The sequence below is a fragment of the Dermacentor albipictus genome, chromosome 1, assembly GCF_038994185.2.
Source record: "Dermacentor albipictus isolate Rhodes 1998 colony chromosome 1, USDA_Dalb.pri_finalv2, whole genome shotgun sequence".
NCBI lineage: Eukaryota > Metazoa > Arthropoda > Arachnida > Ixodida > Ixodidae > Dermacentor > Dermacentor albipictus.
In genome coordinates, this window is record NC_091821.1 from 422581152 (window position 1) to 422608412 (window position 27261).

Here is a 27261-nt window from a genome sequence, read left to right on the forward strand (position 1 = left end):
CCGTTCATTCCAACGCGAGAAAGTTCTGCCACGGATAATTCGAACTACGCGCCACCATGCCGGCGGCTTGGAGCCTGGCACACGGCCAGAGAAACGCACCTATTGCCTACACAAAAGGCTGCGTCGCCTCCGAAACGGAGAGAATGGCGAGAGAAGGCAAAATCGGGAAAAATCTAACCGGTGCAGGATCGGCCAGAAGGCAGCAGCAGCTGTCTCCTCTCTGTTCTCAGTTGACCTCCGAGACTTCTTGCCCGTCTCAAATCTCGGCGGCTTTGCAAATCTCCTTTGCTGACTATGTCGACATGGACGAAAGTGCAGTGGTGTGTGGTGCGCTGATAGACGACACAATTTATCAGGTCAGAAGCGCTGAACCTGTCGCTGCTAATGATGAGGAGGAGGAGGAATACGAAGCGCCAGTGTGGCCCTCCGCTGCAGAGGTCATGGCTGGATTGAATGCTAGCCGTCTCTTCTTCAGTTTTGAAGAAGGCAAAGAGGAGGCCTTCAGCCACATTCGCTCATTAGAGCAAAAAGTGCTAGCTGTCACCTTTGAGGAAAAAAGGCAGACTACGATCACGGACTTTTTCAAACATTAAATTTCTGACATGTCCTAGTGCTTCCAAATCGCAGTGTACTGTTGTTCGCCTTCAATTTCATTAGTTCAAACTTTCGTTAATTCAAACTGAAGCGGCTTCCCCTTATGGTTTGAATTAACAAGCTTTTACTGTAGTACTCTTAACATGAGAAGACTTTTCAAGCTTTATTGGCAAGTGTGTAGACAGCAAGGTCTAATACTTTTCTTTGTTTCCATTCTCCCTGCACTGTCAGGTACAGCACCAATTTGTCCATCATAATGGTGTTCATATCCAACCTCGTCTTGATGTTCAACCTCTTCGTCATGGTGGTGACACGGTACCTGCGCTACGACATTCGGAACAGCATCGGCCAGCTCCTCCGAGAGGCCGCCAATGAAGACATCTCACTTGTTCCAAGCTCCTTTTATTAACCAATTAGAAAGGAGACACTGTGAAAGATTGGAACCACTACAATACAGAGGTTTTGCTCGTGCACTGCAGTTGGTGGAACTGTGTGTACAGGGTGGTAATGTGTATCATGTGCGATACCAGCAGTATAAGTAGTAGCAGCAGTTGTAATAGCAACTCTTTTTTTTTTCTTAACCTTAACAACACTCATTACCCCTGCGCTTGCGTGGCACCATTTACGCCGAACATGACAACAAAAGTTTAATAAAAAATGCAGCAACTTATTATAAAATGGTCTCGCTAATGTGTACACATAAAAATAAGAAAATATGGCATCACTAGAAATGAATTGACAAAAGCAGTGACACAGCTGAGCAAGCACTTATACGTCGTCTTTAACACTTTCCAGTTCCGTTTCTCAAGAACAGCAGCAGCTAGCTGTAACTGACTGGTCACTTTTTGAAATCTCTCTCAAAAAATACTATGTGAGATGCACACAAGTTGGTCACTTTGTTGGACATGAGAGTCAACAATTGGTGAACAAGTCACTGATTACCAGCCTTGGTGCTTTAAGTCCTCTTGTGAACCATTACTAACAAATATTGCATGCATGCTGATACCATGACCCCTTGGATGAACACAAACCATTGGTTGAATCAATCAAACCTGGCAAAAATATAAACTCGTGCTTGAACAAAGACCATGAATGCTTTTATCCTCAAAAAAAAAAGAAAAGCCAAAATGCACCAAAACCAGACAATGTATACATGTTTGGGGACGCCACCACCTTTGTACTCTCCTATTTTTCCTACTTGCCCCATTGTTGAGCAAGACAACAACATAGCATGCTAACTTGGCAACTACATTTTGTTCTCGAAGCTTGTAACTGTTCAAGAACAGAAACAAAACCAAAAAATACACAGAACAAACACGGCAAGCTGGAGTAAATATACATACAATAATTATATATATGTATATATTTATATATATAATATGCTACAAGTGCACGTTAAGCATCTCAACATGTACCATGGCACTGGCAATGCCCGAAATAGTAACTAAACTTAGCGGTTCACGTGGTGCACCCTGAGACACCCTAGCGAATGATGTTTTAGGAGCATTTCACATATGGGGGGTCTGTAAGAAAGCCAGAGAACAACTTTAACGAAATTTGCACGCTACAGCAAGTGCAGTATGCCTTTAATCATTTACGATGGTAAGACCCATACGAGCCATGCGTTGCTGCAAACTATACCATATAAAATGCGGAATTTGACAGCGAGAGAGGGACCTCGATGAACCTACTCAATCCAGTGCACTGTGCTCAGATTCAGGATCCAGCCGACGGCACAAGATGTCATACTCCCGAAGTGAGCCACTGAGATGAGAGCACAGTAAGCCTATGCTAAATTGTGCGCAGTGTTGTTTCCGACTGCTCTGGAAAGACAAGGCGTGCGTGTTCGGTCCCCTTTTTGAACCACATACTCCATGCGCACTTCAGTGCGCAAACAAAATGTGACAAAAAGAGGAGGAGACGTAGCAGCACTGCCAGTGCTAAATGATAAATCTTTTGTACGTGTTTACCTATGCCGTGTAGACACTTTTCGTATTTGTGCTAACAAGTCGGTGATGACAGGCTTACGTCAAGGAGACAGCTCAAAGACACACAGTCTTTCAACAGTGACAGGAGTAAAGAAGAAAAATGACCACTGTGAAAGATGAAGAGCTACAGACAACGTACAATTGCACCAGTCATTGTAAACCATTCATGTAAGAATGACTAGATACCCCGTCAATACCAAGCGTAAGAAGACAATACGGAATGATATGTGCAACGAAAGCACAACGCCACTGAGAGAATAAAAGAAATGCGTGCACACGTGTTATTAAATGAGCCTGGCTCAGCAGTAAATTACAAGTCTACAAAGTAGTAAAGCAGCGTAACTAGCCCTCCAAATGATGACAGCAAAGAGAAAAATAGCTATAGTAGCCAGATTCAGTACTCAGTGTCCTAGAAAATTCCACAGCACAGAAAAAGAGAGTAAACAATGCAGACAAAATGAGGAAAGGAAAGGAGGAAAAGAATGGAAAACTGCACGACATTAGTGGCTGCCACTTTTACATGGAATAAATCTAACTGCTACAAAGTGAACAAATTGGGGAGGGGGGGGGGGGAGGGGTAGGACAAAGAGAACAAACGGGGAACAAAAAATATGCCACCACAATGGCGCTTTCCTCTGTGGACAAAAACACCCAGCTCTCCAGAAGTGGGTGCACTAACTCCTGCCGTCGGCCCTCCCCGTGCTCTTATATCCAGGTGATGGCAGGTGCCATCCCGATTTTGCTGTTTCAGGCTTGGGAGCTTGTGGCTCCAACTGCTTCATCGATGTTGACTATTTCGAATTCACCGACCTTGTTGCCGGCAAACTCAACAAAAGTGGCACGATCACTTTGCCCGAGGCTGCGCTTGAACACTGCAAGAAAGAAGAGAAGAAAAAATATAAGAAAAAAGAAATAATGCTGCAATTATGCAGACTGCCTTGGTGTATTTACACCAGTTCCCAGCTCTCAACATAACTGGATTTTTCTTCGTTAATAGGCCCTGGACAGCAATAGGCACTTTGCATGATCTGTTCAACTGATTTCAATGCCAGTAAAGAGGTCACTTAAATGCTTCTCTAAACACGTGTAAGAATTTTAAAGCACTAACAGCAGCAGCAAACAAATTCTAGTGTGAACTAATCTCTTTTAATAAAATAGTATGTTGCTGTTACCACAAACATAGGTTGTTAACCAAAAAAGGTTGTTAACTGGTGGATTGCCTTCTAATCTTTCCTTACAGTGCCAAGACTGCCAAGATTGTAACTGCACGCCTGAGTTCGATGAATGCGCGATATTGTACAGGCATAGGAATGACGATACGTATCTTATGGTCAAGGCGTGGCATTCCAATAATGGTGGAAATGCGTGTGTGAGTCAGCCTTCAATTACCTTACATAAGGAAGAGATAAAATGCCTTAACAGTTACCTATCGTGTAGAACGGCACGTGGTGCTACCATTCCAGAGCATGCGCAGATGAGTTTTGTGTCTTCTTTCTTTGTTTGCCTGAGTTGGCGTTCATGTTGTCCACTTCTCCTCTCATTTTTTAAATTTATTTTATAAGGTTTTACGTGCCTAAACCACTTTCTGATTATGAGGCATGCTGTAGTGGAGGACTCTGGAAATTTTGACCATCTGGTGTTCTTTAACGTGCACCTGAATCTAAGTACACAGGTGTTTTTACATTTCGCCCCCGTTGAAATGCGGCCACCGTGGCCTGTGACCGTGCTCAGCCATGACCTCATGCTCAGTAGCCCAACACCATAGCCACTGAGCAACCACGGCGGGTTTCTCCTATCTTGTGTCTGTATCTGCACGCCTTACCCCTTCTTTGCATTATGTTACCACAAAGCTAGGTTCTGCATTCTATATATATTAGCAGTATCGTCACAGAATTTTCTCACAGGGCCATAATGTTTCGTACAAGAATTACTAGATGGAACACTGAGCGAGAATTTGAGGAACTGATGGGCTCGACTTTTTTTGTTAGTTACAACCACAGAAGCAAAAAGACAATGAAGCGAGAGCAAGCACAAGGAAAATTAACCTATTGTTTATTGTCAAAATAAAAGAATAGCAGAGCTAAAGTGTTTGAAAACATTACTTGCTGCAAGTGGAAGCCAGACCCACATCTTTCACATTAAGCAATCGGTTATTTACCATTTAAGCTACCATGGCAGCCATACACCCATCAACCTTCTTGGGTGTTTGTATATCGTTATAATATCAGCCCTAGCAGTGTTAGCCAGTGCGGCTCATGGTCATGGCAGCAGATATGGATTGCCTGTGGCTAAAACGATGTTCCACATCCACTTCTACGGCCCTGAGTGGCACTGGTTTATACTCCAAGGGCTGATCTTGTAGCCGTACACAAACAGCCAAGAAAGTTGATGGGAGGGCAACTGGCATGGTAGCTTAATGGCATTGCACCACACACAAAATGCAAAAGATGAAGTTTAGACTCCCACCTGTAGCAAGTTTCTTTCTTTTTCTTCTTTTTCATCCACTTTCATTTCTCGTTTTCTTATTATTCTATGCTCAATTAAAATGCAAAAGTTCATTTTCTCTACACTTCCTCTGGCTTCATTGTCTGTAAGCTTCTATTCTTTTACACTTCATCTTTCTCAAGCTTTGAAGCAATCATGGTTTTCTAACAAAGCAACGCAATACCGTTTCTGTGCACACACAATTATTCTCAATTGTATATATAATGCAATATTTTCTTGAAGATGTTGGACTTGCAAAGCCGTTTGAAGTTGGAAGGGAAAATCCATGTGCTGCCCATTGTTTCTGCACTGGCTGAACCCCAATACTTCCAAACTCCCTGGACACCAGCACCAGATTCCCTTCTAGTAAAGGCACCAGCAGGGAACTGCAAGATAATGACGCCCAGAAGCAATTTTAACCAAAGTGAATTCATCGATCCTTACACACAATGCAGCTATACCAATGGACATTAGAAGAGCACACAAGCTTCATACATGCTTTAAATACCTTGACTGAAGATACGAGATTTTACACCAATAAACAATATGCATATTGTAATGAAGCAGACGCGCCCCTGTGTATGTGCCGTCTGAAGAAGAAGACGAAGGGCCGTGCCGTGATCTCGAGCGACCCCGTGCTTCGGACAGCCCTTGCAGTGCCTTGTTTTGCCTAGCGTTCCACAACGTCGTGAACGAGAATAAACCTCATCGCATTTGGTGGAGGTTGCTGAGATCCTTCGCCTCGTCCTGGAGCTCCGCACTCGAACCCTGCCAACAAGATCGCCTTGCACTATGCCTGATCCCGCCACCTCGTTGCCCGCCCCACCGGCTGCCACTGTCATCTGCGCCGGCGTCCCTCGTCAGCGCGACCCACCCATTTTCAGTGGGACCGCCGAACACGACGTGGAAGACTGGCTCTCATCGTACGAACGTGTAAGTGCCCATAACCGATGGGATGACCAGTCTAAGCTGACCAACGTGCCGTTCTACCTCGCCGACGTAGCCAAACTTTGGTTCTTCAACCACGAATCAGACTTTACAAGCTGGTCCGCCTTTAAGACTCTGTTTGCAGAAGTGTTTGATCGCCCAGCTGTGCGTACGCTACGCGCTGAACAGCGTCTACGCCAGCGCGCACAGCAGCCTGGAGAAACATTCCCCAGCTACATCGAGGATGTTCTCGATTTGTGCAAGCGGGTCAATCCCAGCATGTCAGAGGATGACAAGATCAAACACATCCTCAAGGGCATCGAGGACAGCGCATTCCAGATGTTGCTGGCCAAAGGCCCAACTAGCGTATCCGTCCTCATTAACCTCTGCCAGAGCTTTGACGAGCTGCGCCGCCAACGTTCCATCGCCCGCCAGAACATCCAGCACGCCGATTCCGTCTCCAGCATCGCGGTTTCTACCGAATTCACCAACTCGACCCTCTCGCAGCATATCAAAGATTTTATCCGTGAAGAGGTGGCCAGGCAGCTCTCGCTGCTGCCTCACAGTGACGCACCTACGGCAGCTTTGCCTCCAACGCTGCAGGAAGCCATCCGAAATCACATATCTGAAGCGCTTCCTGCAGCTCCTACAACCCCCCCAACCAACCCTATGAGTGTGCCGCTGGCCCATACCAACTTTGCCAACCACCCTACGTCGCTGCCGCTCAGTTATGCAGCCGTGGTTGCACGACCACCTGCGCAGACCGCTTCCTTTCCATCGCCCATGAATCCGGCTTCATTTCAAGTTGCCCGACCGTCACCACACTTTTTTCGTCCCACCGAGACGTGGCGCACTCAAGACAACCGGCCTATCTGCTTCGCCTGCGGCATTGCTGGCCATGTGGCACGCTTCTGTCGCCGCCGCGCCTCAACTGCGTGTACCAGCTTTGACAGGCCCCGCTACGCACCACAATACGCCGCCACGCCTCCATTATCACCGCGACGTCTCGACACTGATCGCCGGTTGGAAACTCGGCGTTCCCCTTCCCCTCGTCGGCGTTCGATTTCGCCCCTGCGTCGTCGAGTTCCCACTGAAGAGGGAAACTGACTGCTGCAGTTCCTGAGGCAAGAACTGCAAATACGTCGATTTTCTCAAGACCTCAATCTTCGCCGCAAAATGTAATTACCGTTTTTGTAGAGGGAGTACCAGCAGTGGCACTAGTCGATACCGGAGCAGCCGTTTCCGTCATTCACGAGGGCCTTTGCCGCAAGCTACGAAAAGTGACTACAGCTCGCTCTGGCCTGGTGCTCGCCACTGCCAGCGCGCAGCGAATCCACCCTTCAGCTGTATGCACGGCCCGTGTCGTCATCAACGACGTTCTGTACATAATCGAGTGTTTCGTGCTCCCATCGTGCTCTCACGACCTCATCATTGGTTGGGATTTCCTGTCACGTCATCATGCTGTCATTGACTGTTCACGTGCAGAAGTGTCGCTTTTACCACTATGTGAATCACTGCCGACCAGCTCTCCTCACTTTGCCGACAAACTCACTGTTGATGCCGACACAACCGTACCTCCTGAGTCGTCGATGGCTGTTGTCTTGTCGTCTGATTCCGCATCTGACGCCACCGTAGTGTTCACGCCGTCCGATGTGTTTGCTCAACGCAAGGGCATTGTTCTTCCGTTTGCCGTGCTTACTGTAACCTCTGGCTCAACTGTGATGCTGGTCACCAACTACTACCAGTACCCGATCAGCCTACTGCGTGGAGAGACGGTAGGATACTTTCAAGCGGTCGACTACGTCGACGACTTCGATGTTCCTGCCGCCTCCCTCCGTCACCTTGACGCCATCGCTTCGGTCTCCGGCTCATCACCTTCCGTGGGTTTTGACAAGGCCATCGACCATATATATAGCCATATATATATAGTATGTTTATATATGTATATGCTAGGTGCCTCAGATTTTGGCACTGTGAAATTTATTTATACTTGCTCCCACACATACACTGCCACTTTGTGATGACCATGATGTGCGAAACAGAAAACGAGAACAGGGGCGCGATAACGCAACTCTATTCCAAACGAAAACTTCCAAATTCCAAACTCCGGCACCCGGCAATGAAAAAGGTGCCCCAGGACTTCTGCAGCACTACTGCGCGCGTGCACGGAGAATACGTAACGCCAACAAGGAATCTGCCATGCAAGTGTTTGCCGAGACGAGGGGGCTGGCTGAAAAGCTGGCATGCAGCTTCAGTAAGTTTGAGGCCACTGTTGTCGTGCTAGGCCGCCGGGCATCAAACGAAAATAACACTTTTGTCACGCGAAATGAATAAATACTGCCTGTTTTTTCCCCCTTTCATCGCACTCTCTCTGAGTTCCGTTTTCGACAGGTGTGGGCGATCTCACGCTATTTCGGTTAAACAGTACTACTGTTTAGTACATACTTTTTCCAAGCTACGGCCAACTATAGTTTAACGAGGTTTCACTCTATTCTGTAGGAGTCCACTTAGTGGACTGTCCATTTCGGCCGCTGCTGATTGGCTGAGGCCACTCGTCTCCTGCTTGCTCGTACAACTGCACCCAATCAGCAGCAGCCAAAGTGGATAGTCCACTAGGTCGACTATTACAGAATACCCCCCAGGTCTGAAGCGGCATTCATTGCTGCCATCTTGATAATCTCACAGCCATGAACCCCACTCTCACATGCCAATCCAACAGCCGTGGCACTGTGGCCATCATATTGTATTCAACCTCAAACCACTGCTCTCTCACACCAATTCATTGGCAGCCATAGCCAGCTGTAGCTATGGCCGTAGCCTTTTGTGTTTATCCACATGTTGTTCGGTTAGCTTTGTAATAGGCCATGTGATTATGTTGTGCTGCTGCACGCTCTCTTCGACATTCGCTAAGAAGCTTCCTGTTGTTTGCTTCTGTGCTCTTCATCGAAAGGATTCGCTGCTGACAGCGATGATGCCGAATATGCCTTCGTCATCTTTGCCCATGGTTTCGAAGCGTGCAAAGCCCTATCGTAGGCTGACGATGCAAAAGAAAGCTGCTATCGTCAAGCAAGTTGAAAGCTGCCAGTCACAAGTCGACGTGGGCAAGGAGTTTGGAATTTCAAAGCAAACAGTTTTGGGGTTCCATGACAAACAAGTTGAAGATATTGAAACTAACCAGAAAGCCAGCAGAAGCTCAAAAAATGAATGCGAGTCAGGGTGTTTACCCAAAGCTTCAGAAAGCATTCTTCATGTGGCTAAATACCATGATCGCGAAGCGAATCCCAGTCTCAGGCTACATCTTGAAGTGAAAGGCGGAGGCTTTTGCACTTCAAAGGAATGTTGAGAAAGTCAAGTTCAAAGATGGGGGGCTCAGAAATTTGAAGAATTGCAATGACCTCAAGTTCAAGAAGATGTGCAGGGAAAGCAGCGCTGTCAATGATTCAGCCATCTTGCGGTATCAGAATAGAAAGATAGTCTTTGTTGCAGCAGTTCGCACCTGAGAACAACTTTGACTGCGATGAAAGTGGATTGTCTATGAAATGCTCCCAGAGAAAATGCTTGCATTCCCTGGTGACCCCAGCCATGGCGGCAAACACAGCAAAGAGCGGCTGACCGTCCTTGTCAGGAGCAACATGTTGGGCAGTGGGAAGCTTTCCATGCCCGTCACAGTAAAATCTACAAATCCAAAGTGTTTCAAGGGGGCAGCCCTACCTGTTCAGTACTAGGCCAACAATAAGGCCTGGATAACACAGCAGTTATTCAAAGAATACATTCGCAAGTTGTACAGAAGGTTTTAACAGCAGAATTGAAAAGTTCTGCTGTTTGTGAACAACTGAGTTGCGCATGGCCATATCAAAGCCCTAAAGGCTATACAGATGGAATTTCTGCCACCAAACACCACAGCAATCCTGCTGCCGAAGAAGCAAGGCATGATCCGCAATCTGAAGATTCTGTACAGGTCATATGTGCTCAGGAACATGGTGCTGTGCTCAGACAGCAGCAACAGTTACACTGTTGACCTGAGGTCTGCTGCCGGCATGCTTGCGGACAGCAGACTTGAAAGCATGGAAGGCTGTTACACAAGAGACACTCCGCAACTGCTTTTGCCACGCAGGCTTCACATGGGTACTTAGATGGCCGTCTTGCCCGGAGAGAACCACAGCGTGTGATCAATCTCTTTCCATTAACTGTGTTGAATGACCTGTGTACCGCTGGCATTTTGATTGCAACCAGGATAACTTTTAAACGATTTGCCAACGCCGACAAACATCTCGAACTCTGTGGGGAGTCAGCCGACGATGAAATCGTCTGTCAAGTAAGGGTGGATTCGGATGACTCCAACACTGAGAATGATGAGCCAGCGCTTGCACAGCCAACGAGCTCCTAGTTGACGCAAGCATTGATGACGATGTCATCAGTGTACAGTGATGATATCACCATGGCTGAAATCGAAGCAAAGACCATCGCGTGCAAGTGGAACACTGCAAAAGAGGATTGATTTTTTTCTCGCACTGCTAAGGCAGTAAAGGCAGCATTGACCCAGCTGAAGATAGCGCCGGCTACATTGATGGCACGCGCTGTCCAGCAATGATGCACTGGCAGAGTTCCACAATTCTGTCCTTGACCCTCTCCATCCGAGAAATACTTTTAGAACTGTGCGTTTTTTTTTTTTCATGCATATATTATTTCGGAGCGCCCAATTTTTCGTACGTTCTCGCAATCCCTAAGGATGTCAAAAAATCGGACATTGACAGTATTCCCTCACCAAACTCCCTCTCTGCCCTCATTCTCAAGGAAAGGAGGACCCAGAGGAGACCGCCTGTGTCTGAAGAAGGTGCCGTGGGAGATGACGACGAGATTAACTGGAGCCGAAGCAGTTTGAATCAGCATCTTCCAAGAACCACGACCAAGAACGCCAAGCAATGACAGATGCCCGAGCATAAGCACAGGTGAATGGAAAGTTTGAGCAAGTCTGGTATTCAGGTAAAGAGAAGTGAACTAGGTGTTTTAGCAGATGAGTGGAGGTGCAAACATGAATGGCCAGGAAGGTGCAGCCACCTGGTGGTGCACAGATCAACCAGACAAGCACAGCTAATATTGCAGTAACCAAGTGTATTTTATTTTGCTGCTGGCGTTAATTTTTGGCAGCAACACGATTTACACTGCCACCACAAATTTACACCAGCAGCAAAGTAAAATAAACTTGGTTACTTCAATATTAGCTCTTGTCTGATTGATCTCAGTGCCACCAGGTGGATGCACCGTGCGAGGTCATTTACGTTTGTGCCTCCGCTCGTCCAGTAAGACACCCAGTCCTTGCATTTACCTGAATACTGGACACACTAAACTCCCTATTATTTCCACTTCTTGCCAGCTCATCAAGCACCCTGGAATACAGCGCTTCTTGTTGGGATGACCCAATGAAGTGTTTAGTTTGTTTTTGTTATCACTGTGTACATGTGTGTGCACACGTGCATGCACAAAAGAGTGTGCCTATGCATTGTGCTTGCATCCACACAGAGGTGTACCTCTGATATCGGTAGCACCGAGGTTCCTATGGGTGCTGGTAGGTTGGACAGTGCCCATAGCACCCAAGTAGTAGCTAGACTGGCCGGAGCGCACTGACAATGGTGATGACACTGGCTCTGTCAGGGTGCTGCTGTTAATGCTTATTAGACTGTAACGTGCAGGGGATTTTCCAACCAACTTTCTTGGAAAAGGCACACGATAGAATCTGGTAAATACGGGTAAGCATTCACTATGAACAGCCATTTTCAGTTAAAGATCTGCCTAAGGCAGGCTTTAATTTGGCACTTTTGATGGGAGATACCGTGTCTACAATGCATTCAAAGTAACCTATTGCCACCTAGACAGACACTGCAGCCATCAGGGTCACAACTGTGTTAACCATGTGGGTCGGGTGCATGTGTGCTGACGAGACATGTTCAAATTATCCAGCAAATGTCAACTTTGGGATTAAAATTATTAATGTTCTGGCTGACAGAAATCTGTAGGAATAAAAAATAATTACACAGAAAAATAGAATCTAACTTCCACATAACCACTGTGTCACAATATTGAAATGCTTAGATAAGGCAGAATGAAAGCACTGATTTAATGACATGTGAAATGATTAATGCAATTGGCTTTTGCAAGCACGTGGCCGAACACCGCACTGCTGGGTTGACACACCAGTGCGTTGTGATACCATTTGATGACTAGCAGTCGTCGCGTTGCATAACACACAAAGTCACGCCTTTCAAAGGCTAATATTTAGCTTGTCAGATGAGAGGATACTTACTTAATGAGAAAGTGAAGAATCATATTGTGATAAAGCAAAACAAAAAAATCATAGTGGTTCTTGAAGTACTTCTATGCTTTTTCCATGACCAAATTGTTGATGATTGTACTTCGATAGAGCACTCTGAAAGTGCTACTTGAGAGTATGTTGAAAATAATGAGTTGCTTTCTCGGGCACATTTCATTGCTATTTACCAAGTGAAATATTGATTTACTGTGCATGGCTACTTTACCTGCTGGTACACAATGCATTAGCCTAAATTCTGGCCTGGAGAAGTTAGCACAGGGCCGGTACAACATAAGAGTTCCTTTTGCTGAATTATATAACTTCTTTATCAACCACTGCTTACAGCTGGCCAATCTTGGTCATAATGTAAGTAGTGGGCTGCTCGGACCACGATGAAGCACAAAAAAGGAATAGCATTGGAATAAAATAGTAACATTAGAGAGTTTTAGAAATGCTGCACCGAAGCATCTTTGCGTAGCTGAAACACCACTGCCCAGCTCGCGTTTGTCTGTACTCATTTTGTGTTTTTTTGTATGCCCAAAAGTTTCTATCCGCTGATTTTGAGTTCCACGATTCCATGATTCTAAACCTTTCATTATCCCAGCCAAGGCCTGCACATGCCTGACATGCACTTACCTGGCACAGTCATGCGTTCAAGGCGATAAGTGGGCAGGGAAGAGCATTCACGGGTGATGTAGTAACCCACGTCCCGAAAGTCCAGGATGGGGGGCATCACGACGCGCATTCGCTCACGCACTATCTCCGTGTCCACGTCATAGTAGCCAGCCTAGGTTTCAAAAGAGAAACAAACGAAGAACAGATATTTCTTTTTTTCACAAAAGAGAGAAGTATTTTCTTAGTCAAGGCTTTATTTTATGGGCAGATACAAGCCTTTTCCCAATATTAAATGAAATCTTACAGCTTTACACGCCAAAACCACAATGCAATTATGAGCCACGCAGTACTCTGGATTAATTTTGACCATCTGGGGTCTTTTAAAGTGCCCCTAAATTTAAGTACACAAGCATTGTTGCATTTTGCCACCACAGAATTGCAGCCACTGCAGCAGGGATTGAGCCCGCAATTTAGACCTCGGTAGCGCAATACCATAGCCACTAAGTTACGGCAAGGGTTAAGCCTTTTCCTGTGCAAAAGGGGTAAAACCAAGAGCATCTTTGACAACCTTGTTGTCTACTCATAAGCTGCACAGCACATAAAAATTGCAAAAGAAGATAGACTGTTAGATATTGCAATATTATACGATATGATACAATAAAATGGACCTAATATATAAATTCATTTTTTAAATGTGCTTCTGCATACACAAGATATGCTGTGCACTCCAATTTAAGCAAAGCTGTCTGCCATTGGCAGATTTTGCGGGGGCTCCTCCACAGCAGTGAAATTGTAAGCTGCCATTGCGAAAATTTTATAAGGGTAGCTGAGCTATGCAGACTGTGAAGCCACACAAAGCTTAGAAGCTCACCCGCATCTTGACGATCAGGTCGAACAGCGAGTGTGGGGGCAGGACGAGGCTGCGGTTGAGTGGCATCACAAAGCACCGACGTCCCTCTACGTCCACGATACCCGTTTTGTTGGCCGCAAAGTCGTGAATGAAGCGCCCCCGGCGTCCGTGGGAGAAGTCGGGCACCTCTATCTCTTCATACTGTTCATATTCCATGTCCAGGTCAAACCGTTCCTGTGCATCAAGGGAGCGAAAGCACTATATAGCAATGGAAGATGAATCTAGATTCTGAAGAAACTGGAAGCACAAGAGGCATAGACTACCACTTTTGGAAGCAGGAGTGACATGACACCATTAGTGCAGAGTAGCAAAACTGATGTGCACCTAGCCTTTGACTCCACGAGATGCCTAAACAGTCATCTGAAGCTAGCAATGCTTCTTACTGCAACAAAAACACACAAACCCTTCGTGAATTCGATTTAGAGCAGTGCAAGAGACATGGGAAAGCACAACACAGTAGAACCTCGTTGATACATTCCCACCCCGTTAAATATGTTTTCCCGGTGCCAACGTTGGCAATTGAGAACACAAAAAATGACCCAATTGAGTTACGCTAAATTTTTTGCTGGTTTATATGTTCCCGGAAAAAAAGCTTTTTCGGCACGAATGTTCAGTACGTTGCTAAACTGCGATCGTATGACATACTTTCTGGCCACTTGATCCTATGTAAACAAGAAAATGTGCGAGGTGCACATGAACGAGAACAGTACATAGTTGCCTGCTGCGGCAGCTTCACGGCATTACTTACCCGCCCGTCTCGTGTGAAGATGCCGGCGCACACTCTGTTTCTCAATTTGGTACCACCAAATCTTCTCTGGGGTTACCGCACGCGGCATTCACAGCTATCGCCGCCAATACTATTTCAATAAGCATCTTTGCCTATCAGAAGAGTAGCCCACACTTTCAATAGGAGATAACCGAAATGCGCCGCTGTTCCCTGCTGCAGAGGGCGATCGTATACGTTTTCTGGCCATTAGGTCCCATGTGAAGAAGGAAAGATGTGAGGCGTGCGCAATCGAGAACAGTATACAGCCCATCCGCCTCACGTGAAAATGACGGCACACACAGTTTCTTATTCCAGCACCAGCAAATTCCTGCCCAGATTCGTTCACAGCTATCACTGCCAGACCTATTGCAATAAGCATTTCACCTATCTGTTTTACAGCGCATTCCGCGTAGTATGATTGGTAGCGTACTGCATGCCTTTAGTAGGCGATAATCCAAACACACCACCGTTCCCTGCTGTAGGTGGCACGAGGTGGGCATCACGTTTTGCTTTAACGGCATCCGTCATCGCTCACCAGCTTGACTTCGTTTCAGTTTCCTGTTGCCTTCTTAAAACACCACGCAATAGGAAAGCAACAAAATGCGTCTCGGGCTGCTGGAGCACCACCGGCTTCACGCACGTTGGCGTCTCGTGCCCCAACTATCCATGTGAAACTTTGCATTGCATTCAACAATGGTAGAGTCTGTCAAATTTTTTAGTTACTTTGGATCATAAATTTTCCCAATTACTACGTTTTTTATCGATTTTTTTTTCCAAAACATATGAACGAGGTTCTACTGTGCATGCTATCCAGAGATCACAGCCTTTGACTTGTGCTACATGCAGCAAATGCTTGCCAATTCACAACTCGTTAACTCAAATTTTGGATAATTCTAAGTAGCTGCCGTGGTCTGTACAACAATGTATTGAAAGCAATATGTAACACGTCCCACTAATTCACAATGAAATCCGCACTGCACCTGAAAATTCGAACTTCACACCATCGTGAATGGGAAGAGTGCTAGTGCGCAGGAGCACAGTGGCGATGCTGGCATCGCTGCACGGGTCGCGCAGCTTTGCACTTTCCATCTGCAGCCCTTTGTTTAGACCTGACTGGAGAGAGATGCATTTGCGCCAAGCCAGGCATGGCCAACGCTCTCTGTTGCAGGTCGCTTCTCTCCGTCTCTCAAGACTTTCAGGATAAAACGTGGAAGCGGCTTTGCGTGTTTTCTTTCTTTCTTTATGTGACATCTTGGAGGCAGGCTATGCTCATTCTCTACAAGTGTTCTGCTGAGGAGCAGCACCAGGTAATGTCATAAACATGGCTACTGTGACATTTACCAGCACTCGCAATACCAGAAGGCATAGCTTTTGAGATTCGTGGCTACTACTAAAGGAAAGCATCACTTGGATAAGTGTTTCGTTGACACCTATATGTGTAGTGGAACTCAGCAGCGTGCAGCCGGTGCAGCTAGGAAAGTACAACAGAGACAAACGTTGCAGCAGGTCGTGGTGCATTTTACGAGTGCTCAGCTCTTGTTCCTGCTGCAAGCCTCGGCGGCCCAAAGGCACGTTTAGTCCGACGTTTTCGGTGCGCTTCATTTGTGGCCAGTCACGCTACGCCACTTACGCTGCGCCAGCCAAAATGCCGTCCCCTCTAGACTTCGACATGCGCACCGTCAGTTGCTCTCTTCAGAGCAGGCACAGAGCGATCCCCAACCCGTGCACCACTTTGAACATTTTGAACGGCTGTCTGCGACCGTAGGCAAAGCGGCAGGGGCACCTTTTATTGCAATTATGGACACACCAGGTGCATTTCTGCTGCTGGTGTCACCGTGAGGTTCCGTGTAAAGTTCAAGGGCAATAAAATTGTCGCTGCACGCCATATGCTGTATGTGCAAGTGAAAGCGTGCGAGGGTGAACGCAGCTCAATCTTGCGTGGGCGAACGAGGAAGGCGGGGTGGAAGGGTGCCCTCTCCTGTTGCGCGTGAGGCACAGAGGTGAGATCGAACAAAAGAAGGGGGTCGTTTTTCTCCGGCAGCTGCTGCCTATGGCGCGGCCATACAGGCACCCGCGCGGGTCTCATTTTCAAAGCAATCTGCGATGTTTCCAGGGTCCGCGTAGTGCCGGTAGCTTCCTATACGCTGTGCTTGCTACATTTCATTCGCGTTGAAGCAAGAGATGTATGAAGGTCAACTTGCTCGCTGCTGCAGCCGCGATTCCTCACTCTAGAGTTTTTCAGCAAGTTTCTGCGGTCATCAAGCGAGATGTGTTCGTGTTTACCTGTGCGTGCGTGACACTGTGATTGTTCATTTAGTTAGTAAGCGAATACTTACAAGCTTATACGGCCGATAAAGCTACTATCCCTCGTACAGCTACCTACTAATTTGCAATCGCAATCGATGCTTCTCCTTTCGGGCGAAACTGCAAGATTTTTTTTTTCTCTGTGCCATGCATTGTGGGTCGGCGCAGTCGGCGCATAACGCATGGATGGACCGAGAGCCATCATGACTTCGGGCACATCAGACCACGTTGGCTGCGTCCGGTTACATTGACTGCACCAGTGCTTTGAACTATAAACATTGTTATTCACGCCGACGTGACGTAGCAAGTGCGCTGTTGTAGCTTACGGATACCACATGCGCGCGCACACTCATGCTACGTCGGACTATACGCACCTTAACCAAGCGATTTTTTTATCTGACTTTCATTCGTTCGAATTTTGTATAATTTTCATAGCATCCCCATAAAATTTGAATTAACGAGTTTTTCCTGTAGTGTACTATGCTTTGACCATAGTAGGCAATAGTAGGCAGAATAGTAGTATGTTGGCTTTGAAGTGCCACATATGTTTGTCATGTCAGAGAGCTACATGTGCGTAGCTAGAAGTACTCAGTGTTATGCTTATATATGTGCGATAGCAACCAAGGACGTTTTTTCTCTCCTAGAATATACACAGGAAAAGTGGATCAAACACTATGAAAGTCGCCACTACTTTATTAGAAAACTGAGCACTAGACACAGAAAAGGAACACAGAATGCACATGCTCACATTCAGTGTTTTTGCATAATGCATTGCCAACTAGCCCATCTACCTATGCTATGACCACCACTTCCTGGCAACACTGCTCTGTGATTGAGATTAGACTCTCTTCGTCACACTAGGCTTCAATGCTTTGTGCCCTTGGGCACTCTCTCTATATCTGTAATACTGTGGATTCAACAACATTGCAACATGATACAAAAGGTGACCAAGGAAGTTTGCTTCAAATTAGCAGACAATTTATCAGATGCTTAGTGCTGTCGTTCTTGTTCACATTTTCTGCCTAAATACACTGCCAATACCGCAAAAATCTGTTCCGTGTACGCTTATTCCGCCGCCCATCTTGCTGCGGAGCGCATCCAGACGACGGATGGAGTGAGAAGACGACCGCGCCGGAAAAATAATGATGCCGGCACTGCCCGAAGCGACTGCCGTCCGCCTCGAACCTGTCAAGTCGTCGTCATTCACTGTGTGGCCCCCAACTTTCAAACTGAAGCTTGTATTTGGTTTAAATTTGTGTCCAGAAGCTTCGACAGCAAAGTATTCATGATGAGTGGGCACCGTTTCCGATAGCCATACTCAGATTCTTGGCGTGTAGGCTTAGAGTAGCTGTATTGGCTGAACATGGCCTCCAAGATGTTGCAGCGGCCCGAGCGGATCTCAGTGGCCGTAAGTTACAAATGTTTGCTTGTTTCTACTCACTCTAGATGGCGCCATCGGTGTAATAAAAACTTTGTCATACATGTTTTTCACTCTGAATGAAGATGGAGATCGAAAGAAAACGACGGTTGGCCGCAATGGCTGCTGTTTTGACCTAATTGGATCATGACAAGTACTTGTTTCATCGAAAAAGGTAATGTTGGCAAAAGGACTATACAGTAAAACCTCGTTAAACCATAGTCGGCCGGAGCTCGGAAAAAGTACGTACTAAACGGTAGTACTGTTTAAGCGAAATAGCATGAGATCGCCCACTTACCTGTCGATAACGGAACTCAGAGAGAGTGCGATGAAAGGGGAAAAAACATGCAGTATTTATTCACTTCGCGGGACGTAAGTGTTATTTTCGTTTGATGTCGCGGCGGCCTAGCACGACGACAGCGGCCTCAGACTTACTGAAGCTGCGTGCCAGCTTCTCAGCCAGCTCCCCTCTTCTCGGCAAACACTCGCACGGCACGACAGATTCCTCGTTGGCGTTACGTATTCTCCGTGCACGCGCGCAGTAGTGCTGCATAAGTCCCGTGGCGCCTTTTTCATTGCCGGGTGCCGGAGTTCGGAAAACTTTTCGTTTGGAATAGTTACGTTATCGCGCCCCTGTTCTTGCGACGATCGCATTCACGAGGCTGACGTAACGCGCAGCTTCTGCCACTGTCGGGCCTGAATAGCCCGTGCTGTCGATTTCCGTGTCGTCCTCATCACTGTCGCTAGTTGACACTTCGGCAACAACAGCGGCAACGATGGTGAATAGTCGAACCTCGTAGCCGACATCTCTTCGCGGTCGCAGCAGCGCTGCCGAGCAACTTCGCATTCCAAATGCCACACACTGTAGTCAACAGCAGATCCATGTCACAGGCCAGCGCCGACTTCTTCGTGTCACGTTCGGTAGCACGGACGATGTCTAATTTTTCTTCTATGCTGAGCACCCGGCGTCTTTTTTATCCTAGCTTTGACATGACGCGAGTCCTCGCTTGCACGACGCCACAACGCTCTCTGGCATGGCGTCCATGTGGCGTCGAAATGATGTTGATGTTGATGCGGCTTCACATGCAAACGCACAGGGCGCTTGGAGGCCGTTGTACCGATCTCTGAGGCTTGTTGTTCTGCCGGGCCGCCCGATGGAGACGACGCACCGCCATGTTTGCGCGACGAAAAGTGGAAACGCTACGTTTTAACCGATGCGTACGCAATAAGCTGGTACGGTTAATGCGGATACAAAATACATTATGTTCAATGGCCGCTGAGTCGGGGAAGTGACTTTACTACTTTTAAACCGAAACTACTGTTTAAGCGGGTACGGTTTAACGAGGTTTTACTGTATCGACAACAAGCATCTCGGTATGCAAAACCACTTGTACCGAGAGCTGTTGGTCCATTTCGCTGGCGATGCGCTGCCAAATCGTCTCTTTCGTTCTTGTGTCCACTTAATCGGTGAGAGTCATGTCCCACAACACGGGGAACTGCTCCACGAGATGCAAGAAGAAAGTTGCCTCGTCGGTCAAGTTCACTGTAATCGCTCTTGTGCGAGTTGTGCGCGCAAACAGGCACGAATGGTGTCAACAGCGATGAAGCTGTTTCGGAAAGATCCCAAAGCCGCGCTTGTTGCCAGACTGTAGAGCATGCTAGGCTAAATCCGCAGCATTCACCCCCCAGAATCCGGACGCGAAAAATAGCTCGGCATTTTCGGCCCGTGGGGGTCGCGGACGGCATGAATCCGTGACGCCTAGTCACGTGATGGCCGTGAGTATCGCTGGCAGCTGTCGTCTGGTTGTCGCAACTCGGGAATCGAACATCTGCACACATGAGATTTTGCCGATTTTGTGCCTGTGCATGTAGAACAAGAGAGAAAATAGTACAGCCTAACCATTTGGTGGGCACTGAGCGACTACGGCTTAAGCAGTCAGCCAATACATGGGGTTCAATGAGGGCTGGGTGGGGGAATCTTCGTGACTACGTTTAAACCACAATTACACATTAAGCGGGTACGTATAAACGAGGTTTGACTGTAGAGATTTACAACAATGTACATTAAACCATGGCAGGCCAATGTAGCAAAAGTAAGAAAGTTCTTTTCCAGAGAATTCTAAAACTGAGGTAGCAAATTAGCTTTGTATTCCACATGTCATTTGTAGTCTGTAGGATGCAACTGGAGAGTTTGAGCACACAGGAAAAAGCAGTAGTACAGAAGTTCCAGAAGTTGGCAGGGGGCATGGTAGAAAAAGTTTCAACTTGGTATGGTGCTGCAATACCTTATGAGAAAAGTGAAAAATGTGTCCAGCAATAGAGGACATCACCTGGCAAATATCTTGCAACAAAATTTCTTTAAAGCATCTCATAAGTGCGGATCTATTGGCAATCAAATGCTGTCCTTGCTATGTATTCTACACTTTCCTCTAATTTGTGATGCTTCAAGTGTGCTCAAAGCTGTGTCAATGCAGAGCAATTCCTGCACTGCTCCACCAGTCCTCGTGCTAAGCTCTGACATCTGCACAACCTTCAAGATCATAATGCAAAGAAGGGGTGAGGCGTGCAGACACGGACACAAGAGAAGTGGACAACACGAACGCCGACTATCAACTGAAGGGAGTACTGAGGCGAAAAAAAAGAAAGAAAGAAGACACAAAACTCATCTGCGCATGGTAGCACCACGTGTTAATTGGGTACACGTGATCGTCTACGTGAGAGGTAACTGTTAAGGCATTTGATCTCTTCCTTATGTAAGCTAATTGAAGGCTGACTTACCCAAGCACTTCCACCATTATTGATATGCCATGCCTCGACCATAAGACGCATATCTTCATTCCTATGCCTGTACAATGTCTTCTTTCTTTCTTTTTCGCCTCGGTGCTTCCTTCAGTTAATAGTCGGCATTCATGTTGTCCACTTCTCTTGTGTCCATGTCTGCACACCTTACCCCCTCTTTGTATTACGAATCCTTACCGACTAGCTCAGCTTTCTGTCGTTCTAAGCTTCAAGATCAGTCTGTTCATGTGGCTGACTTCAAAAGCCATAGATAGCGCCAGTAGTGGTACTGTTCTCTGCCACCTAATGGCACCACCACATCATTGATCAAAAGATTTCTCCATTTCTGGCCCTGCCAAAATGCAGTCCTTAGTTGTCATGTCTAGAGGAATCTGGCAAATAGCCATATAGTTAATTAGTGCACTATGGAAGCAACAGGGATTTCAAGAAGTTTAAAGAAAGGGCATGTGGTCTTTTAAATAGAATTGTAGGCTCCCTGTTGCATGTACTGGAATATCTGGCTCAGACGTACAGGTGAGGCCACTTCTAGTGGGAACACGGGAGCTCAGAGCGTTGCTCCATGGAGCGCAAAAGCCAGCACCACGTGAAATCTTGTGGTGTAGGCACAATCAAAGCAAAAGGCAATGCGCCTTGCATGTCAAATGCTATGGTTTCTCTCCTTCGCCATGCACACTGATATCTTGATATCTGTGCACTCGCAGCTCCGAGTTATGAACGCTGCACTAGGCGCTCTGCCTACCACTGCCTGTGCAGCAAAACTTCACGAACTGCCAATGGTGGTGCTAGCAGTGGCCGCGCCTGTACACAAACAGCCCCGTCTAGCGACTAAGTAGGTTTATTCATCATGTTTAAGTAGTGTTGCAGGGATCAGTTACAAAAGTAAGTAGTAAAAAGCAATGGAAGTTGGCTTCAGTCATCTTAACCGCCAATTGCAATGAGATCTCACTTGAGCTCAATTTGTTAAAAACATTAGAAAATAAGCTGTTGGGCTAGTTGGCTTGACATGATTTTTGCAAAGGGGAGCGCAGAAGTGTTGCGAAAGAAAGGGAGACCTGGACAGGAAAGAGCATTTTTCCTGTCCAGCTCTCTTTTTTTCTGCAACGCTTGTGCACACCCCTTCGCAAAAATCATTGTTAAAGCGTGTGTTACCAGAGTAATTGCAGCAATGTCATAAGGCTAGCAGCTACACAGACCATTAATTAACAGCGTCTAGATACCCTGTCGCGGATAACAGACACTCCTTAGCAGTGTGCCACACAACTACAGATTAAGGAGAATATGGCATCAATCCCAGAATCCCTTGTGGTGCGGTGAGAGCAGTTTCAATGGTATTATTATTATTATTATTATTATTATTATTATTATTATTTTGTCTCTTAGATATATTAAAAGTTGTCCTGTATGTGGAGCCACGTGCAGCATACACTAGGTGTGTGAAGCAGTGAGCGGGCACACTGGTTCAGGTCGTGCCGAGACTTGGCTTTGCGTCACTTGCAGTGAGCAGCAGTGGTGGCATCTATTGCCCAGTTTCGGTATGAAAAGCATGCAATTTTGTGGGCTGCCTCTGATGCATCTCTTTGCACTTTGCATGAACTGGCACTGAGCCTTCCCTCCAGCTTACACTATCACTACAAGTATGTCTTGCGTGACGCAAAAGTTTGCAGCAGTTTACTTTTGACAGTCTTTCCAAATTGAAACTATTAAACACTCTTTACTGCAAAAAAGTAAAGGCCGGCCAGCTGTTGAACCCAATTACAGGATGGTTTTCACTTTTCTGGCAAGAGGATGCACATTCATAACTGCATGAAGGAGATAGACCCAGAACCTTACCTGAAAAATGTTGTTGTCCCTAACAGGGTCTACGATGGAGTTGGCAACTTCTGGTGATGAACCGTAGGCACGATTTGAGCTCTGGCGCAAGAACTCCGAGCCTGACATCACTGGCGGCATCTTGGAGTCTGACACATACGGCACACCACACCATCCGCGGAAGTGGCGGACCTGCATTTACAAATAAAATAAAATTTATTTAGGATGCTTCGCATATAAATATCGCTGGTGGCATGCGTGAACACAAGATTTTTGGCATAGGAAATATAACACAGCTAAGGAATGCAGTTGGCTATATATGGTCAAGTTATGAGAATGCTTATGAATGACTTGCCTGGCCTGCTTGATTCATTTCTCGGCTGAATTCTCAGATTTTCTAATGACGACTCACATTAATGTTTGAAGTGAATTATCACAAGCTCTATTCGACTCAAAACCAATTACTACAAGAGGAAAATATATGATTAATGACACATAAGTAAAAAAACACACACACATTCAATAGCTGCTTTTACCCAAACCTTGTTTATACAACTGTTTACAGCTCAGTTTTGGCCGCAACATACTCATTGTCACTTGACAGAACTAACAGCTCATTAAACTTTGCCAATGGCAGCAAAAATTTTCTTCAAGTGGTTCCTTTTAGTTCTCCGACAAAAGCATGTTTTTTAAGGCCATGAGCAGCAGCTTTGTACTCTTATTGCTGCTGTTTATTTGTGCATACACTATTTTACATGTTTAACTAACCTGCCCACATAGCTGTTTCAAGCAAATGGACCAATATCAGCAACATACTGGCTATATTGTAATAATATCACCACACAATAATCAGAGCATCTTGCCATGTTTGGTTAGTTTCACATGTTCATATTTTATTCATGCACTAATGTCTAACTATTCTATTTAAATGGCAAGTCATTTTTTATGCTGAGCCTCAAAGCTGCACAGTAATACTTTACAAAAGGAAGCTGACTCACTTAAGCTAGGTCAATGTGTACTGAAAATACTGACAGCCAGCCAGAAATTTAAGATCATTTTTAATTACCATCAGCATTAAACACCTTAATTCAAATTACAATAAGCTACCTCACACACACTGCCTGCACTGTGGTCTTACACCTTTGTTAAAACAAAACCACTGGCTAGGAAGACTAGGCTCACTGGAGACACTGTAACGGCTGTTCAGAATAACTAAAAAAGCAAGAAAATGTGCAAGCTCAAAGAAAGAGAGACAGAGGATGTCTTAATTGTCTTTAATTGTTCAATGACAAAACAAACTGAGAACTTCCCTTGAAACAGTATGTTTGCACTGGCTAACTGCTGGTAAAATTGTGCATTTGTCCCCATACTTGTAAATATTACGCATGACAACGGAAGATGTGTGCTATCACAGGCTGTCTGGCACATGTTAAAGCTATAGTTATAGTAACAGTGCAAAGATAGGACGTGCCAAGGCCGAAACATCACTTCGTCCACGACTAATGCTAACCCTGTCCTTTGGGTTCACTTTAATACAATAACTACTGTGTATATTTTATTGTCAAAGGCTTAGAATACTACACATATCGCATTTACTCGCATAAGATCGCACTTTCTTGTAAAAAAAAATTGATGAATAGGGTACACTTCTAATGTATCAGTGTAAACGTGGCTGCTATCGTTGCCGCTCGCGATTTGTTGCGTGCCCACGCGTGCAGACGAGAAGAATCGAAAGGCGATTCGTGTATTCTCAACATGTCATTAAGTCAGATCATGTAACAAAAACAAGCCATCATGGTACAGTTCCTGAAGCGAGAGAGAGAGAAAAGGGAAGAAAATGAACCCCAAAAGATGTACAATAGACCCCTTTCTGAATTCACACGTGAGCTTCCTTCCCTGTACTACTTATTTGGCCAACTACTGGTGGCACCAATCATGATCTAAATAATGACAAAATGCTAGCTGCACTGCTGGGGCTTGTCACTTGTGCATGGTTTCATAACATGAGCAACTCCTACACTTTCCTTGTGGCAAGACGAGCAAACTGTGCTCGTATGTGTGGACTGCGAAAATGACTGTTATTACCAGCTTGGCAGACTGCCTGGAAAAAAAACTAGCTTTACAATTATGAAGCAGGTCTATTGAACTGGGATTCTTAAATGTTGGCATTTTATTAATTTTATGAGTGCTGAAGCAATATTTAGCAAGCACACATAGAGGTTCCCAAAATAACTATACAAGTTGTGAAAGACAGCTACTTTTGACAACATATCCATCTGGGAGGTGAAAGAACCCATAACAGCGACTCCTATAAAAACATAGGGACTGTTGGGTACCTTTAGGTACATCTAGCTATATATGAGTAGTACCTAGGTACTTTCCAGCACTGGTAGATAGAGCTGCAATCGCAAGGCAGTTGCCATGGGCCACAACAGTCTTTTAATGCAGACCATGCTGATAAATCTGGCAATCTTAATGCAAATGATTACATCCAGGACATACTGCTTCATCAATGGATGTTTTTCTCATGTATACTTTGGCTGCCCTGCAATGCTTTGACCCCATAAAATACTCATATACAGACAGTGGCATAGCCAGGAGATAGCACACTGGGCACCATACTCATTCAAAGGAATTTCTGAGGATTAAAAGAAACGTGCTTTGGGGCCCCTTTAAAATTCAACAGAATATCAGTGCTCCATGGAATAGCAGGGACATTAGAAGTGCAATGAATAAGTTTGAATCCAGTTAAGCAGACACTTGAAATCAACTACGTACAAGCAAAACACCTCAAAGCAATTAATTGCATTTCCTAAAATCATCATACTATTCTTAAAGCAATGCAATGCTGACTAAAATGTAGGCATGGTTTGTTTACCTATGTGTCTCTGGAAGCAGGATACAGACATGAAGACTGTCTCCCACCAAATAAATGGAAATCAAGACTTGAAAAAATACTTCACCTGACTAACTGAGCATTGATACTTAGTGTCACATTAAAATGCTGTACTGGGTTGGCAGTGCTGTTATTTATGCAGGGCACCCATGAAGTCTAACACTCTACATGCTAAGATTTCACACCACAAAGCTGGTTTCACAATATGACTAACCTCTTTTTGATGGCAATTGTACAACCTAGCCATGAAATATGACATGCAACTGTTTACAATTATGACCTGAAACATGGCCCAGGCTAGGGTGGACAACATAGGGAGAAAATGTGCTAGCTGAGCTGCATCACACAGGGCTGCATGCATTTTTATGGTCTCTTTTTGTTCATATTTTTTTTACTGCATAGGCCTTGTGGCAAATTCCCCTAATATTGATAATAATAATAAGAAGAAGAAGAAGAACAAGGGAGGAGGAGGAGCAAAGCTGACAAACCTTGTAGTGTGTGAACTGGCGATAAAGGTACACGCCACCAACGATGCCTGTCGCCAGCACCAGGAATGCAGTGAAAAAGACGCACAGTGTTGTGGTTGTGCTTACGCGACGGGCGCGCATAGTCACTATCACAGGGCTGCCTTCCACATCGCCTTCGTTGCCCTGCAGCATTTTGAAAAGAAGGTCAGTGGGGCAGAAATGCAGAAAACATCATATGCATTCTATCGGACAAGCCTTCTTCATTATACGTAGACACAACATGAACCCCATACCAACCCTGAATCCTTTCTGCATAAGTAATATCGGAACCATAATGTATTCTGAGAATGCATCTCATTTTTGGTAGTGTGGCCAATGTCTGTTAAAATAAAGATCTAATCACATTAGATGCCTTGCCAGAGAGAGGCAGCAAATGTTTCTACCAGCAATATCAAGTTTGGACACTTCAACCATGAAAGGCTGTACAAAAGCAACAGCATCTGAAAACAAAGTGGAAACTAATAAAACCAAGAAGCAATAAGTAGTTTTCCCTAACGTTTCCTAATAACATTAATGAACACACACACACACACACACACACACACACACACACACACACACACACACACACACACACACACACACTTCTGTCACTAGTGCATCAAACTCACTGCCAGACAATAATGTTAAGGGTGTGCCAATGTGAAATCAGTACTCAAGCAATGATTACAGCAGCTGTTTGGTTTCTGACACAGCCACCTAACATTTGCTATGCACTACTCCCCTTCAAAAAACTTGCCCTTCTGCAAGTTCCTTTTAAAGTAAAAAAAGGAATTGTCATGAATATGTTTATTTATTTACCCTCAGGGCCTTTGGGACGTTACAGTCAGGGTGGGTACATGGTTCAACAAGAACAGAATCCAAAGTTGCAAATGAAATCAAGAAAAAACAAAGCGCACATATACAAAAAGCACATAG

The 27261-nt window shown here is 45.6% G+C and overlaps 1 protein-coding gene across 1 annotated transcript in view; it reads right to left on the bottom strand.

Annotated features, from left to right (window-relative positions):
- Window positions 1–980: 980 nt before the first annotated feature.
- The window catches only part of LOC135896891 (integral membrane protein 2B), a 35289-nt gene continuing 9008 nt past the window's right edge, over window positions 981–27261 (bottom strand). Inside the window, exons 2-6 of the mRNA XM_065425400.2 lie at window positions 26305–26466; window positions 22942–23112; window positions 13787–13999; window positions 12937–13087; window positions 981–3454 (exon numbers count right to left, since the gene is read on the bottom strand). Coding sequence (XP_065281472.1) covers window positions 3330–3454; window positions 12937–13087; window positions 13787–13999; window positions 22942–23112; window positions 26305–26466 — 822 coding nt within the window. The 3' untranslated portion in view covers window positions 981–3329. The remainder of the gene's footprint in view (window positions 3455–12936; window positions 13088–13786; window positions 14000–22941; window positions 23113–26304; window positions 26467–27261) is intronic.